The following is a 16,727-nucleotide window of genomic DNA, read 5'->3' as shown; positions in this document are numbered from 1 at the left end:
TCCTATACCTTAGAAATGACCCCTTATGAACAAACTTAGTGGTGTGAACTGACCTTTGAAAATATAATTTATTATGAGTAGTATTATTATTTTTTATAATGTACTTACATCAGTCTCGTTACTCCAAAAGGCTCATGCTTTAAGTAAGATCAGTCCTAAGGCAGCCAAAACTGAAGGATTTTTGGCAAAGAGCTACAGGACTGCACTTTGAACTGACCAAGAGCATCTGCTATGTACCATCTCTTTGGGGTAGCAAAACTTTGGCCATGACAACTTGATAGAAACAAAAAGGTTTCCTTTCAGCGATAGTCTGACTGAGGCAAGCTGAGGCACTGGGGGACAACTGGCGGCGCACCCACCACGGCCCTTTTCTCAGTGCAGGTGCATTTGTGAAGTAGAGACAGAGGTTGGGAAGGGAAGAAATCTGAAGGGGTTGGTTAAGTCCATTTCTGTGACAAATACCCCCTGCACCTTAGTAGAGAAATGCAGAATATCATTTTCCTAGGCTTAAGCCAAAATTGTCAAACAGGGCAGTCTAATATCGGGGATCTCAATAAAAGTCCTGCCTTGTAAGGCATTTCTTATCCTCAAGTCATAGAAAAGTAAGCAGGAGCTCTGTGCAATCAGGTCACCTCAAATCCAGCCAGACCATGCTTAGGTGATGATGCAGAGCATCTGAATATACCGATTCCAGCTTTTTTTTTTTTGTTTTTTTTTGCTTTCCGGTTGGCTGTTGATCAATTATAAAGCCAATTACTTCTACTTAAAAGGGCCAGTAAAGCCCACTGTCAAGTCCTTATTATCAGCTGTTCTCCCTAAATATACAGCACTGGCTGTTTTTACAATGATCTACTAAGCTGAATGTTTTTTCAGTAGTTAGAGGCACAGATTAGCTCTGGATGTTACTAAAGGAGTTACTGTGGTCCATTCAATCAGTAAAAAAAAAAGTCCTAAGATGCTGTAGCTTATGGGGCCATAGTGGCTCTGCAGAGGCTGTTAAAGGGAATCTAGCAGATGAGCAAAACCTGACTGCCACAGCCTGAGACAGCCAAATGTCATTGGGGTTATTGTTTATTGTCAGATAAATTACTTCTGATGTAGTATTTCCTTTGAATAATCATTCATACTTTACAAGCTACCTAAAGGTACCAGCTAAATGCATCTGGCTTCTGTGCCTGATGTGTGGTGACCTGCTACCACAACAGACTGCCCCAGAGAGATTATAAATCTTTATAGCAGCAAGCTTCTGATTTATCAGTATTTCAAGAAGCAGAGATGGATATTAGGTAGGTTTTTAGCTGAGGATCAGTGTTTCTAGCCCCAGGGCACAATATGCAGAAAAGCTGACAACTTTCTTATTCCTTAAGGAATATCCTGGAGAAAAACATTAACCCAATAGAGATGTTTTTCTGAGCGTGAGGTGTGAGAGAAAGTAGTTACAGAGAGAACATAAAAAATTTTTAGCAGGCATTACAATCATTATAATCTAGTACCTCATAATATCTGCCAATGCACTTTATCTTGTACGCTCAGAACAGCAGGCCTAAAGTTTCCTGAAACATTATCTCCACACACCAAATCCAAAATAAATCATCATCCTTTCCTCTTTGAATTTGTTCCGTGGCAGCAACTTGTCTTGGCATGAAATATTAGCCATATGGACACTAGAATATCTGCTTTGACCTTGACCTCAGAATAAGTGCTGCCAAATATGTGAAGATAACTCCTGCCTTTCATTTCCAATAGTGATGCTCCACGGGTGTAGCACGATCTGCTCTCCTGGTTGCATCTCAGCATACAGAATATCCTTTATTCTTTGACTAGGTGTTTGCTAAGAGCAAAAAGTCTGTGGCTGGCCAGGAACCGGGAAGCAATATCTCAGACGATGGTTTATTTGGCAGAAATATTTATTTCAGAAATAAAAAATGAGCTAATTTCAGCATCAGGCAGTGAAAAGTGCATTGCTTGTAATTGGCTCTCACTGCATTATCCAGTCAGTGTCTTCATCTTCTGGATACTCTGTGAAGTAACAGGAGGCTGCTGGGGGCAAGATGAGGTGAATCTTCTTGGTTGTATGGCTCTGCTCTGTTCTAGTTCAGAAATGACGGTTAGTGATCAAAGCAGAGCATTTAGCCAGGTAAGAGGAATAGGTGCTGCTCCTTTTGTGAGTTTTTGCTACATGTATTGCACTGCTTGCAAATGGGTGTGAATGATGCACAGGATTCAGAATAAACACATTTCATGGCATTTGCATCTGATCAATAGGCAACAGAGCCCTAGGGCCTGGCGGACACCGAATCAGAGATCTTCCTTCATTTTCCCAAGTCCCTGTCTTCCTTTTCTGCTGATACCCATAACAGATATTTCCAAGTAGGGTAGAACTAAATGGCATAACAATGCTCACGGAGAAAGCTGGCAAGCCTGGGAAGAGTGGAGAAGGGGGCAGGAAAGTACTCCACAGTCTTGGCTGGAAGGTCATCCTTGCCCAGTTTGGAGTCCTGCAGCTTTGATGAACTCATCTCCCTGATTGGTTAAGGCTGTGACAACATTTTTCACCTTGACACCACTGGTTGAAATTCACACTAGCTAATGGTGCCATCCGATGATGCTCAGTGGACTGTGTAAAATGGATTTATTCCACGTGTTTCCTAGTGGGCAGAGATGCACATTACACTCAACAGCTTCAACATATGGAAATGGTGACGTGTGATTGATGTGATCTCTGCAGGTCACGCTAACTCACCGTGTATTAGCCCTGCATCCCGGGGAGGCTTATGCTACTGCAGCTGCCCATGTCCATTATCTGGACTAGGAATAAATGGAAGAATTGATGTTCCCAGCGGTGTGAAGCTGGCACCCCATGAAATTATGTGCACTACAGAGGGTGGCGGGAGGCAAATTTCACACAATCCAATGCCACAGCACATGTGAGCACAGAACAGGTTACAACCAAACATTTGTATATGGGTGCGAAGGGCAGTTGTGTTAGGTTGAGTCAGACCCCTGATAAGCACGTGGCTTTTTAAAATGGCTGTCATAGCTATGTTTTCTTGTTCATTTTTTAACTTTTGGAGATTTTCCACATCTCATACTCTAAAATAAGTGACTAGGTTTTCCGAAGTTGCTAAGTAAAGGACAGCATATATAACCCAGGAAACCCTCTCAGCAGACATCACTTTTTGACCTAATTTTCAGCAAGGGCTAAGCAGCTGCTCTCTCAAAAAACAGATTGCTTAATGGCATCCAAGACTGGAGAGCATGAAATTTAGGATTTTGCAGCCAAACGAATGAGCGGACTAGGGTTCCCCATAATGATGCAGACATTCATCTGGAGGACTCCTGGCCAAAACAAAAGTGAAAATGTCTTTTGTTTCTACACGTAAAGAGTATGATGGTTTGTAGCTTCTGCAGGGAAATCACCTGCCTGTGGCACTTTAAAGAGCTCTCCTTAGTCCATACTGCAAACTCCTCTTTCCCTTGGCTGCAGAGATTCCCTGCAACCTTCCCGTTCCCACATCGCTACTCCCACGGCCATGGGACCACCGCAGCCCCTGCGGATTTTCCTTTCTCTTCCTACTTTCCCAGAGAAGCCAACAAAGCTGGATGCTAACTCTTCTGTCCTTCAGCAGAACATGGAAGGTATTCCTTCCTGCCAGATGCGCAAGCCATGCCATTCCCTGTCTGCTGGTCCCTCCCTGGTCCTCACCCTCTCCCTGTGTTTTTTCCTCCAGGTGTTCTACTGATCTTGGCACTGACAGAAGAGCTGGTGTTTTCTGTTCAGGTATTGTCTCCCACTGTCTCCTCCGCTCAGGGCTTCCCGATGGACACTACCACTATCACAGCCATGGGAACAACACCTCACCACAAAGACCGCCACGCGGCAGAGCCCCTTCCCACGTCCACTCACGCTATTCCCCACCCCGTCAGCCTGGCAGAGAAAGCCCCTTCCACCAGGCAAAAGCAAGCGAGCGACCCTCGCAGCGGCGGAAAGGAAACGTATCATTTATACAACCAGAGTGCTTTGTACTCGGGACAGACTCGCCCCAAGGGGAAAATATTCCAGGTCTTCAAAGGCAACTTCACAGAGTCCTCAGAGCCTTACCTAAAGACAACCCTGCACTCTCCCTTCCCTACCCTGAGAAGCCCTTTCACAGACCACCCGTTTCAGTCCCAGACCACAGCATCCAGTGATCCGAATGGTGTGGGGCTGGCAAGAACTACACACTCAGACCCTGCTCCCCACCACAGCACCTCGGGAAGCCTTAGGGAAGCAGAGCGAGGGGACGGGACCGAGCTAGTGGTGCAGGAAGCAGATTTTGCCACCACAACTGCTGGACCATCATCTGATCCTGAAGCAGTGTCGGTGCCTTTTAAACCCACCCGCTATGGTGTATGGGATATGCTGAGCAAAAACAACTCTTGGGTAACCTTGAATCTCAGTACAAATGTCCCCCTGTTTGCTGGCCCTGGATCTGCAACAGCAGCAGCGGGTCACTCGGTTCAGACCAGTTTTGACATCAGCGTCTCCTCCCCGGCAGCGGGAGACCCCAAGGGACCCGCTCCAACACAGCACGGTGCAGTGACTAACGCGACCTTGCTGGGCAGTGCTCTCTCCGCAGTGCCTGCCACGAGGTTGTCCAGCTCCATTTCCACATCTGGCTCCACCGCCACCGGGAACTTCCTAAACAGACTGGTTCCCGCCGGGACCTGGAAACCCGGGGTGCAAGGAAACATCTCCCATGTCACCGAGGGGGACAAACCCCAGCACAGAGCAACCATCTGTCTCAGCAAGATGGACATTGCCTGGATCATTCTGGCTATCAGCGTACCTATATCCTCATGTTGTAAGTTAATTGCCACTTCATTTTAATTTCTCCTTCCTTAAAATTCAGGTTTTGGCCCATGATTCAAGGACCAGGTAGAGAGCTAACAGAGGCAGAGCAGCTTGAGATGGATGAGAAGCAATCACTACACAGAGATCACGTTCACTAACCAAAGCACTTAGCTTCAAAATACACAGCTAAAATGTCAAAGCATAGTTGCTCTGTTGCTATTAGAAATCACTTAGTCATTTTGGGCCCTTCATTCAAGGGTGTAACACAAGGCTGAACAGCTCTAGAAGGCGAAGCAGCTTTACTTCAAGGCCTTTAAGCTGGTGACCAAAAATTGTACAAGTGTTTAATCTAGAAACCGCTATATGCTTTCCTGGAATTGGATTTAAAAGGCCCACTGCTAACCCAAAGGATTAACGACAGTTGTAATGACTAATACCTTAGGAAACACCATTTTTCCAGTGCAATAAAATGTTTCATTGCAGGCAGTTCACGAACTCTCAGATTTTAAAATCTGATAATCAAAGTGTGGGTTTCCTCCATTTTAATTCCAACTTTGCAGCTGCCGAATTTTAAATCCTGGCCTTCAGCCACCAGGAGTCAGCCACCAGGGCAGTTTGGGTTCCCAGAGCTGGCTTAGGGTCTTGCATTTGATTCAGTTACAAAAAACACATGAGAAATTATGAGAAAGCTTGTGAGTGGATGCCGAGGCGTCGCCTGCTTAGCTGGGTTATATCAGCAAAGTGGGACAACATATTCTCTGGGGTTTCACTCTTACTGAGTGTGTTTATGCGGTCCTGTGCCCCCTGCTCTAGGTGCACCTGTTCAAGCAGGGGGGGGTTGGACAAGATGATCTCCAGAGGTCCCTTCCAACCCCTGCCATTCTGTGATTCTGTGATCTGTCTGGAGTGAAATAAAAACAAAAATTTCCCAGCCTTTGCTGCCTGAGAAAACACAAAAGGGTAGCAGCCAACAACACGGAGTGTTAATTCTGTTATTTACAGCTACGAGCTGTACTGAGGGCAAGGCCAGATGAGCTGACCAAGCCAGCCTTGCACACAGCTTACTCCTGCCAAAAAGGACAGTGCTGCTCTCTCCTGCCCTCTCTGAGGCACAGCCACCTGATCCTGCCCTCTCCTTCTGCCTAGGCCTGACCTGACACCTCCCTGAGACACTTTCAGATTGCTAAAGTGGTCAAAAAATATTCACGTTGCTCTTTGTCACTTTCAGTCTACCCAGTGAGCTGAATCAGCTCCCCTCAGGTTCAGATGACCTGGAGCTTGTGAGGCTGCAGGAACAAACACCTGGAGAGGGAGCTGCACTAATCCTTTCAGCAGCTGCAAATCATTGGATTGGCACAGCGTATCTATTAGACTTGTATCTTTGGGACCATCGGTTCTGCTATTGCCAACGTGGCTAAAACCACAAGTGAGAACAAAGCTTAAACCTAAAAGATGGACAATCAAAATAAAGAAAAAACCAAAGCAGAAGCATGCATACGTACTTCTGCGAAAGACAGAGAGGAGAAAGTGGGATATAGCAAGCACATGATGAGAAGCAGCGATATTTGATGATTTGATAAACAGTGCCTTGTCTATCAATCAGTAGAAACAGAGTATCAAATAAATTCTTCCAAGTATTATGTTTTGGGCCAATATTCAGAAAGCAAGCTGATTGAGATAGAAAGAGTCCAAATACAAAACACAAAATACAATACCATAAAACACAAGCATAAGAAGCATTACCAGTGTGTAAACTGGTGTATGACTCTCCCTGCAGTATGCCATATATGAGCTAATAATTAATGATGATGATGATTATTATTATTATTATTATTAATGTTATGAAGAGTCTGTTGGCAGGACTTCTAACCCACTATTCATTAAATAGTGGTGTTTAAACTTTTCTTATCATATATGCCATAACAGCATATAGTCATACGACTGTGCCGCTTCTGTTTCTTGTATTCTTCTTGTTTTTTAAAAAGGCAAATACTATTTTGAAAATTACCTGTACCATCTCTAATACAACAAATGATTTAGATATTTAAGTGCTGCTTTCAGGACCAGTTTTCCGAGGATGGTCTTCAGTGGGACCCTCCTTTTAAAATCCAGGGATCCTGAGACATATTTCAGAGGTGAAATGAATGGTAGGCAGGCACTTAAATGGGATTTCTTTGGATCTGGCTGAAGTGTGTAAGGAATTGCTTTCTTCCAAAAGTTATGCTGTTTAAACTATGGCATAAGTGCTGTTTTACAGGCATAGGTTATTCCTACATGAGAAGAAGAAGAAGTTGTAACAGCCTAAAGCACTTCAACCCAGATGCACATGTATCGGTCGTGGCTCCCCTCTGGGCCGCACACCGGGGGGGCACTTTATTTCCTGACCCTCAGGCATCCGTGTGTCCTCAGGCGCAGGTGTGCGGTATGGGGCGTGCGGGGTGATGGGGTGCGCGGTGTGCGAAGGGGACTGTCGCCACCTCCCGGGCACAGCCGCCTGCAGCTGAGGACAGAAGGCCCCACGCTGGCATTAGCTCGTCCGTTCTGGTCTAGAGGGGGCTGATGCTAAGAGGCGGACGAAGAATACAGCTATTTGGGTTTCATTTCATCTTCAAGGGGTGAAAAGGTTTTCAGTGAGAGGCTCTTTCAGATGTTGTGGGCAGGGACGGAGAAAACACTGTCCTGCTCCTGCCTTGGGATGCTGAAAGGTGGAGGTATCTCGGATACCAAGACTCAGCCGCATGCTCTTAAATATCTGAGCAGCCTTAGGAGGGAACAAGCCACAGAGAAAGCCACTGAGGACTCCTATAATGGGAGGTTATTGCTGCCCCAAAGCTGTGAGCTGGCAGCTCTGTGCTCAGGCTGGCACCTTCAAGGTTGATGGCCAGACCAGCCAAGGGGGACAGCAAGCCCTGAGCTGCTGCTGAGACACCTGTGAGAAAGGCTAAGGCCATGCACCAGGGGGAGAGGCAGCCCTGAGGCAGGGAAGTTAGCAATGCACCCTGGAAAGAAGTGGAAGGAGGTGAGGAGAGGCAACCGGAGCCTGTGCATGGCTGCAGAGCTGCAGGAATCTAATTAACTTGGCTCCCTCCTCCTACTAATGAGGAGCGCCCCTGAGCCAGCTCGCTGATCTCCGGGCTGTTTCCAGAGCCCTTGCAGAGCTGCACAGTGGCCAGAGCATCTCTCCTCTGCCTGGAGCCCTTGTGCCTTTTTCCTTTAATCCCTCCCCTGCACGAGGGGTGGCGAGGAGAATGGAAAAGCCTTCCTCCTCAGGGGGCTTCTGGGCATAGCTCTGAAATGCCCAGAAGGGGGAATGTGCCATGATGCTGCAGAGACACGTCTGTCCCTCTCTGACATGTGGCACAGTAAGGCCCCACGTGCTGCTCACTGTCACACCTTTTATTGACAGGCACCTGTTAAATGAAAACCTGTGGGCATTTTAACTTCCATAGTGACCTGCTAGATAGTGATCACAGGAGCCCTTGGCTCCTTGCCCCCACGGGAAGAAGCACCTGGGGTGCTGCATTTCTCCTCATGGAGGAAAGACCTTGCCAAGGCTCCTTGCTGGCCCATCCCTGCTGTGAGGACTTGCACCTAAGTGCAGGAAGCAGCAGAGGGTTTGTTCAGCATCACTGTTCCCTGGCATCTGAACCCCACTGAGGACTGGCAGGGACCACCAGCCATGCTCGTGGCGTGGCTCAGGGACTATAGCACTAGCCTGGGTCTCAGGAGCTCGCCTGCTGAAATAAGAGATGGGATTTAGCCTCCCTGCCTTTACAGTACATAATTTCTTTAAGGCTGCGTAGGCTTCTGAGTCCCACCGAAATCCCTTAAAATGTTAGCCAGAGAAGTATTGCTCTGAATAGCAATGTGCAAGCCACATCTGCTGTGTGAACCTGGGGAAATCATTTCACCTTTTGGTACTTCAGTTTCATGGTATAAATAACGGGGGTAATGTTGCTAATGCCATTTGAGGGCTGCAGAAATGAAGGCTTCTGTATCATTGCATTCCCAGAAAAGCAAAGTCGTATATAACACTGATATCAATATTTTCTGCATGTCACAGTTTGAGTTGTTTTTGCAGTGTCCTTCAGGCAGCCTTGAACATTTTTGTGCACGTGCATTTGCACGTGTGTGGGTGCCTGTCTCTGCAATGCAGAACAAGACACAATATGAACTCATTTTAAAACCCACCATCCCGGTCCTTGGGTCCCAGTACTTATGTCTCTGTAATTACAGAATGACACGATAAAACATGGAAGAACAGAAACTTGCAAATCAGATGCACAGAAGTCAATTCATTCAGTCAGTTCTGCTGACACAGGAAAACAAGAGAGTAAGGCTGAGCCTCTGAACACAGGCATCAGCAGAACTGAAAGAATATATGAAGAATTGCCTTGGACCTAACCCCACTTAGCTCACATTTCATGCACTGGGATGCATTTCAAAATTACCTCACTTGCTTTCTCCATCGCAAAACCTATGAACTTTTGCTTCCCAGTCTCAAGTGAGAGAGATTCCATGCCCTGAGTCGAATCCCCAGGTGTAAGCTCAAACTGAGCTGAAGAAGAGCCTCCTGCCTCCAGATGTAAGCAGCTGTGGTCAGTAACCAAACCCATCGTGATACCTGTATTACAGCTAAGGCTGTACTATTATAGATGGCCACAGTAAATAAGGGAAATAATTGAAAGAAATGTGGAAAAAACCCAATATTTTAGTCATTGAAGCAAGGGTGCTGTAGAAATGTCATTTATATTGTGATCTGCAGGCACAGGGAGAAGTAAATTAATATCTTATCTCCTGACTTATATGTGCTTGCAACGTTCAGGTCTGTTAACACCATGTTTTATGTGGGAGCTGGAGAGTGGGGGAAGGAGGTATGCAGCTATACAAGGCTGGTAAAATATTTAAGTGAGTTGAAAGAAAAGACAGAAGACTACCAGGAAACTGTAGGGAGTTTGTATGATCTCATTACACTGCATTTATGAGGCCAGTATTGAATACGGTGTAAAATCCTGGTGGTTTATGGTTTTAAAAAAAAGATTAGAAGGTTAGAAAAGAGCCATGAGAATGACTTAAGAGCTGAGAAATGCAGCATAACTCCTCTTGTGTCATTATGTAGTCCAAGAAGAGGCTGAAGCCTACATGGGGGACACTTCTGATAGCACAGTAGAAGCTTTTAATAAAAAAGACAAAAGGAGGCTGCAGAAGTGGCAGCTAAAGCTGGAGGTATTTAGAAACTAGGGGAATGTAACCATATCCCCACAATGGAAATTAAGTACTGAAAAAAACTTTGTGGGAATGGGGTGGATATCCGGTCACCCCATATCCTTAAATGAAGCTGAGTATTTTCCTATGAGGTGTGCTGTACCTTAAGTACAGCTTATGGTTAACAGGCAAAAGTCTCCTGGTGTGCTGGTGTTGTGCAGGTGACAGTAGATGATGGACATGTTCCCACTAGACTAGAAACCTGTAAATCTGTGTGAATCTCATTTCTTCTGTTCACGGGATGTGCTACGTCCTGTTTCATGGGTGGGGGGACAGATAATGCAGATGTAATTTGCCTTAGGGCCAGAAAGAGGCCAGCGTCAGAGCCAGAATCTCCTGAACGTGTGGGCTGACTTTTCTCCCTCCAGACTAGCAGCAGGTCAAAGCAAACAGATTAGAAATGCTTCTGAACTCTCTGAACCTCCAGTGTCCAAAAAATTGCAGAGGCCCCCGATATTTCCTAACATGTATCGTAATCCCTGTATGGGGAGCTTCAGCCCGACACAGGTACGATGCTGAAGTGTCCTTCTTGTGGCACTCACTGTTGACTTTAACATGGAGCAGGCAAAGGGAAAAGTTGGTTTAGCTTTTCTGACTCACAGAAAGCATCCAGGTGAGTGCTTGAAAACCAGAGAAAAGTTAGCCTTTTTTCTCCCCAACAGGTAGAAACAGTGGTGATACGTGGCAGTGCTGAACAACAGCACTTTCTCATCCTTACGAGGACATCACATAATATACCAGGGAAGATAAGCAGAGCATTGCAGTTACTGTTTCTCTGTTTCTGCTGTTGTTATTACTATTGCCACTTCTCCCTTCCAAGCCATCTCTGCCCTCTCTGTACTTCATCCACTTAGTATGTCCTCACTGGCCATCGCAACTCTCTGTCTGAAAAGAGCTTTTTCTGTAATACACATAATTCTAATCATGGGAGCAAATAGCTAAGAATATTGGTAAAGCTGTACCCTGTTCCTACTGTTGTTCTGGAAGTGAGCAGTCCTATGTTAGCTATATTAATTTTAATAAAATTGCCCCAAAAGGGTAGTTAATATGAGATGAAGAAGGAATAGCCCCATTCCAGCTCTGCTGTTCTCTCTCTCCCTCTTAAATTGGGTCTCCTGTGCTTTGAACTGGGGCAGCTTTGGTAGACAGCCTTCTGCTAAAACGTGTTCTACTCGGGGAAGCTCAGGAACCCATTACCCATGGTCTTCAATCCATTTGCTTGTGTGTGCACTAAGGGTGGGGGCCACAAGTCTAATCAAGTGCATTATTGCTATATAGCTATATATGGCTATATAGCAACCATATCTGCACATGGCAAGGCCATTTCCTGCTGGAAGAAGCAGAGATCTCCCTCAACTCAGTGTTACCAGCTTTCAAGTCCCTAAAACCCAAATCCGATACTTCTCTGTCAGCAGCCACAACAGTTTATAAGCTGTAAAACCTCAGGCTCTCAAAATATGTGCACAGCAATGGAGTTGGCTTTACTGGGGCGCTCATATCCTCAGGCACCTTCAAAAATGCTCCGTGCCTTAGGGAGCAATTGTTGCTGAAGGACCAGAAAGCTTCAAGGTCTGTTGGCTCTTGCCAGCAGTGGGGAGGACTAAATGTAGGTCCTGCTTCACTTTCTAACCCTAATGAGCCTGCAGGCTGGGCCCATTAGCAAAGTAGGGAGCAAAGATGCAGCCCTTCAGGAGGATGGGCATTTCCCTGGGCAGGGAGAGGAGTGCTGGTGGCCCCCGTCGGGTGCCTGCCTACGGGTGCAGCAGCAGGAGCCGTGCTGTCGGGCTGTCAGCAAATGAAGTTATTGGTGATAGAGAGACTGAAACAATATGAGTCAAAGATAATAATAAGTTTGATGATGACCTGCTTTTCTGAAACATGCAGGACCAGCGCGGGAGATCTTTTCATTAGTTTCAGGAGAAGATTTATAGCATAAGCTCACCTTTCCCTTTGAACAAGACACAAACTGCCTGAACTCAAAACCATTAATTTTTTTTCCTTAGTAGTTTATTCTTTTGTTTTAAATAGAGCCCTAGCCTTGCACTTCTGTATTGCCATTTTACATGAGTAGATGGGATAAGAAATTAGACCCACAGCATATGGGTAGCTGCAACGTTTGTCAAAACATACAAAGCAGCTTTGACCTCTCTGCAGTCTTTTCTTTCCTCTGGGCTGTAATTCTAATAAATCATTTTGGTTGTAGCTGCGAAAATAATATATTTTTCTGCTTCATGAGTATTTTCTCTCTTCTTTCCTACCATGAGGGGTTTAGAAATAATGCAGTGAATTTACGGCAGGGCATTGCCTATTTCACAAGTACAAATCAAAGTAACTACATGTCCAGCTACCTGTCTGTATAAATCAGGCTGATTACAAGCACTAGTCAATTAATTCCACAGGTATAAGATAAGTGCACAGAGCTTTTGCATTATTCCTCAGAATAAACCCTCGTACATGCCTCAGCTGCTGCCTGAGCAAGGACCAGTGGGAGCAGTAAGTTCGTTATGGTGGGTTTGCCTGGCTTTCGTAAAATTGCCGAGATTACCCATCTGAATTGCAACAGAGATAACTAAACCAAAGGCAATTCTAGAAAATAACACTCAACCAGCTTTGTCTTCAGCCCGCCCACTGGGGAGCGTTACCCTGGCATCTCTGCAGTCAGCTGGTGCCTGTGGCCTTGAGACCAGACGTTTGTATCAACAAGTTTCACTTGCTGGTCATTTTGTCTTGCATAACTGCTCTACTTTAAGTTCAAATATTTCAGATTGCAGAAGCTTAAGTGTGCTCCACAGATAAGAAGAAAAGCCAGGCTCAGGCACCACCGATGCCCAGGCAAGCATGGGGAACAGATTACACTTATCAGTAGATCCCACATCCTGATACAGCTCATGGAGACAGGCAGGAAATCCCCAGCTCTGGGATTAATGCTACCCTGGAAGCATAAGACATGCGAGACAGGTGCTGGAGCAGATCTCCATGCCAACTCATCACTCTCTTGTCCCGCTCAGGAGCCCATCTGTTCCCCTGTCCGGTTGCTGATGTTTTGGAGCACGGTCACAAAGCACCCAACACCCAAGTTATGAATGGCAGGTGACAGAGGCAGGAATTGTGGCAGTTCAGCGCAGAAGCTCTTGTTATTGAAGAACATGCAACTAGAAGCTTGTGGATTTGATATTTGGGTCTAGGACAGGTGTCTCTTACTGCCCATTTGCTAATGTGCTTATTGCTGCAGCGACTGACCATGCTAGAAGCAGAAAAGATCTGCGCAGAGGCGCACTTCTCAGTCCCTGGGGAGTGCCCTCTGTCCTAGATGGTCTATAAATCCCTGCTTAGGTATTAAAATACCATCAGTTACAACACCAAAGCTTTTCATTAGCCAGGCAGCCACATCTTGAAGATTATAAACTCACATCAAAAAGAAAGTAAAAACTGCATATCCTGCCAAGCCCAAAGCCTTATCTGCTTGGGCCAGATTCTGACCTAATTGTTTGGGGTTTGTTAGGAGAGCTCAAGATCTGACTGCAAGTGAATGATATGAATGAAGGCTGCCAGGCCTCTCCTTAAGTAATGTAAAAAGTAAATCCATGGTACTGATGAGTCCTATTAAAAGGAAATAACCAATTTTTTTGACATGTTTCTATTGACAGCAGTTCTGCTGACAGTGTGCTGCATGAGGAGGAAGAAAAAGACATCTAACCCAGAAAACAATCTGAGCTATTGGAATAATGCTATCACCATGGACTACTTCAACAGGCATGCTGTAGAATTACCGAGAGAGATCCAGTCCCTGGAGACTTCAGAGGTACCTCACTTGCAGAACTAGTGTCTGAAAACTGTAACTGAAGCCATTCTGGGAGAAGGGGAGAAGCAGTCATACTAATAAAGCTTTGAAATCCCTGTGGATATTCAGGGAAACAGCTTCTTGAGAAGGACTCACCCTACACTTGTATAAGATGGGATAAGTACATCACCAAAACCAGATTGCCATCCTATTCCCAGCCATTGCAGATATTTTCCATATTGCTGCGTGGTCATGGGAGTTAACCACCTCTAGGTGATTTTGTTCTCGGGTTTCTCTTCCTTTTGAGCCTACGGGCAGTGTCTAGTCATACCATGACTGCTTAGGAGAGCTCTTTGGGCTGGCTTCTTACTGACAGTCCTTCTAATCTGGCTGTTGAGCATGTCCCACACAGCACCAGATAAGGGGGGTAGTGGGAGTTAATAATGCAAAGAAATTTTGTGCATTTAAGTCTCAGGAGCTGCCTATAGCTTCTCAAATACCAGTTCAGGGGGTGAGTGTTCCCAGTATATCAGCAATCAAAACATCAATATATGACAGTGGGTAGTGGTGGTGTATACTCATCAGCCTTAAGGGATCTGACTGGTTCAGTGGGATTATTCATATATGGGCAGGTGATACTACTGATAGAAATGTATTCTCTGACTTCAGAGGAGAATAATTTAGCTTAGTTCAGAGGTATTTAAAACCTAGAAACAGTGGAGAGTTTGGGTTTATGCTAAAGCGATTTTCAGATCCACTAGCTGACTAACTCATCTCATTAAATAAATAAATAAATAAATAAGTGTGTGTTTAGAAATTAACCTCTGAGATGTGACTAGACAAGCACTCACAGTTGCTTCATTAAGCTCACTTTGCTGGCAATCATGTTGCTTAAGCTAAGGCAGGACCTGATCTAGACTTACCAAGAATTGAATGATAGGCCTTTTCACATATAGGATGATCTCCAAAAGCTGTCATCTGTCTCATTTAAACCTGATCAGATCATGACTGAACTGGGGTGTGCTCGGGTAGCTTGGAACCCAAGCTTGGAATATGTAGTTTTCTGACCTTAAAAAAAGAGCTGAAAATTCACCTCTGAGGCCCAGCTGATAGACAGGAAAGTGTTGCAATGTGTCATGAAAGTGAAAAAATAAAAGAATGTGAAAAGTCATACTCTGCTATGGGACTTGAAGTTTGGTGCATCTGACTTCTGGGTCTCCAGACTGAGAAAGAATCAGCTTGAGTATCAGAGGAGCTCCTACTCACAGCTCCTACTGCCTGAAGAAAGGCACAACTGGCTCACCAAACTCAACTCTCAGAGAGCCAGGGCTCCCAGATTCAGGCATTTTTGGAGGTTAGGGAGAAGCATTAAAAATAACAGTCCATTTCTCACCTGCATTCGCACAGGGCAGCGAAGCGCCCTGCGTGCTCATGGAGAGTGAGGGGCGTGAAGTGCTCACCCTGCTTCTCTGTCTTTCTCCTAGGACCACCTCTCCGAGCCGCGCTCCCCCGCCAACGGCGACTACCGCGACAGCGGGATGGTCCTCGTGAACCCCTTCTGTCAAGAAACGCTTTTTGTAGGACATGAGCAAGTATCTGAAATATGACCCCAACGCTGCCCGCATATTGCAGTTTCATCTCTACTGTCTCCAAATTATAAATAAATATATATATTATAAATATAACCTTTGTGTAACCCTGAATTACAAGAAATGTTTTCAGCTTTTCTTTTCTCCCTCAGAATTGTCGACCCCTTTTTTATAAGTGTGGTAAAACTTTACAGAACAAACTGTGGCTTTATAAAATAAAGGTATTTCTAAGCAAAACACCTGTCAGATGGACTGTTTTATTCACTGTCGTTTACAATCTGCTGCTAAATATACTTGGACTGGAAGAATATTGGCTGGGTTTGGTGCAGGCAGCATGTGTTGGGTACAGCATCCTGCATCCTACGTGACATCGCTCAGCCCGGCCGTGAGCATTGCTGCTCGGTGACCGTTCCTTCTCTTACTGTAAAATGGCTTTGATTACTCCTTTCCTTTAGACTGCCAAGCTAGAATACAAACCAGACAGGACCAGCTCGGTTGCCAAAGGCCATCTGTATGGCTTGTGTGCCAGTCTTGTATCCTTTGCATGACTCTAGCACTGCCTAAGCACCAACTGGGGTGAGCCCTTGAGAGTCACCCTTCCAGTTAAAACCAGCGGGGGTCTGCCAGCTCAGCAGGGGGAGCGTGGGGGAGCTGGGCTATGGTGGGATGATAAACAAACCTGATGAACCCATGGGATCCAGGGCCACACAAGACATGGGCAAACCCGTTGGGACAGTAATGTTGCCCCATTATTTTATTATGTTACCTTCTTCAGACTTAGGAGAACCAAGCCAAGTTCCAGTTTGAGCTCCAAAACTGTTTTACAGGAGCAAGGACCAGAACGACCATTTTTTCTGCTATATGTCCTAACAGCACTACATGTTGGACTCAGCTGCTCCACTCCAGCCCAATGAGTCCCGAATGATTTCCTGAAGAGCAAACAGCCTCAAAAGAAGACATGTATTGTCTTCAAAGGAACAGAAACCTCCCTTGAACTTATCAGAAATCTTGAAATCCAGTGACCAGGGTGTTGTGGTTTAACCCTAGCTGGGAACCAAGCCCCACATAGCCACTCACTCACCCTCCCCTCAGTGGGGTGGGGGAGAGAATCAGAAAGGCAAAAGTAAGAAAACCCATGGGTTGAGATAAGAACAGTTTAATAATTGAAATAAAATAAAATAATAATAACAACAACATCAAAGAGCGAGAGGAACAAAACCCAGGAAAAACAAGTGATGCAACTAGTCACCATCTGCTG

General features: G+C 45.5%; 1 protein-coding gene across 3 annotated transcripts in view; it reads left to right on the top strand.

Annotated features, from left to right (window-relative positions):
- TMEM108 (transmembrane protein 108) overlaps positions 1-15,696 on the top strand; it is a 169,549-nt gene extending 153,853 nt beyond the window's left edge. For all 3 annotated transcript variants that reach the window (XM_064444120.1, XM_064444121.1, XM_009506590.2), the window contains 3 exons: positions 3,732-4,844; positions 13,747-13,901; positions 15,365-15,696. In XM_064444120.1, coding sequence (XP_064300190.1) covers positions 3,732-4,844; positions 13,747-13,901; positions 15,365-15,487 — 1,391 coding nt within the window. In that variant the 3' untranslated portion in view covers positions 15,488-15,696. The remainder of the gene's footprint in view (positions 1-3,731; positions 4,845-13,746; positions 13,902-15,364) is intronic.
- Positions 15,697-16,727: the final 1,031 nt, after the last annotated feature.

This window comes from Phalacrocorax carbo, chromosome 2 (genome assembly GCF_963921805.1).
Source record: "Phalacrocorax carbo chromosome 2, bPhaCar2.1, whole genome shotgun sequence".
Classification (NCBI taxonomy): Eukaryota; Metazoa; Chordata; class Aves; order Suliformes; family Phalacrocoracidae; genus Phalacrocorax; species Phalacrocorax carbo.
This window is presented reverse-complemented; position numbering and strand designations above follow the sequence as displayed.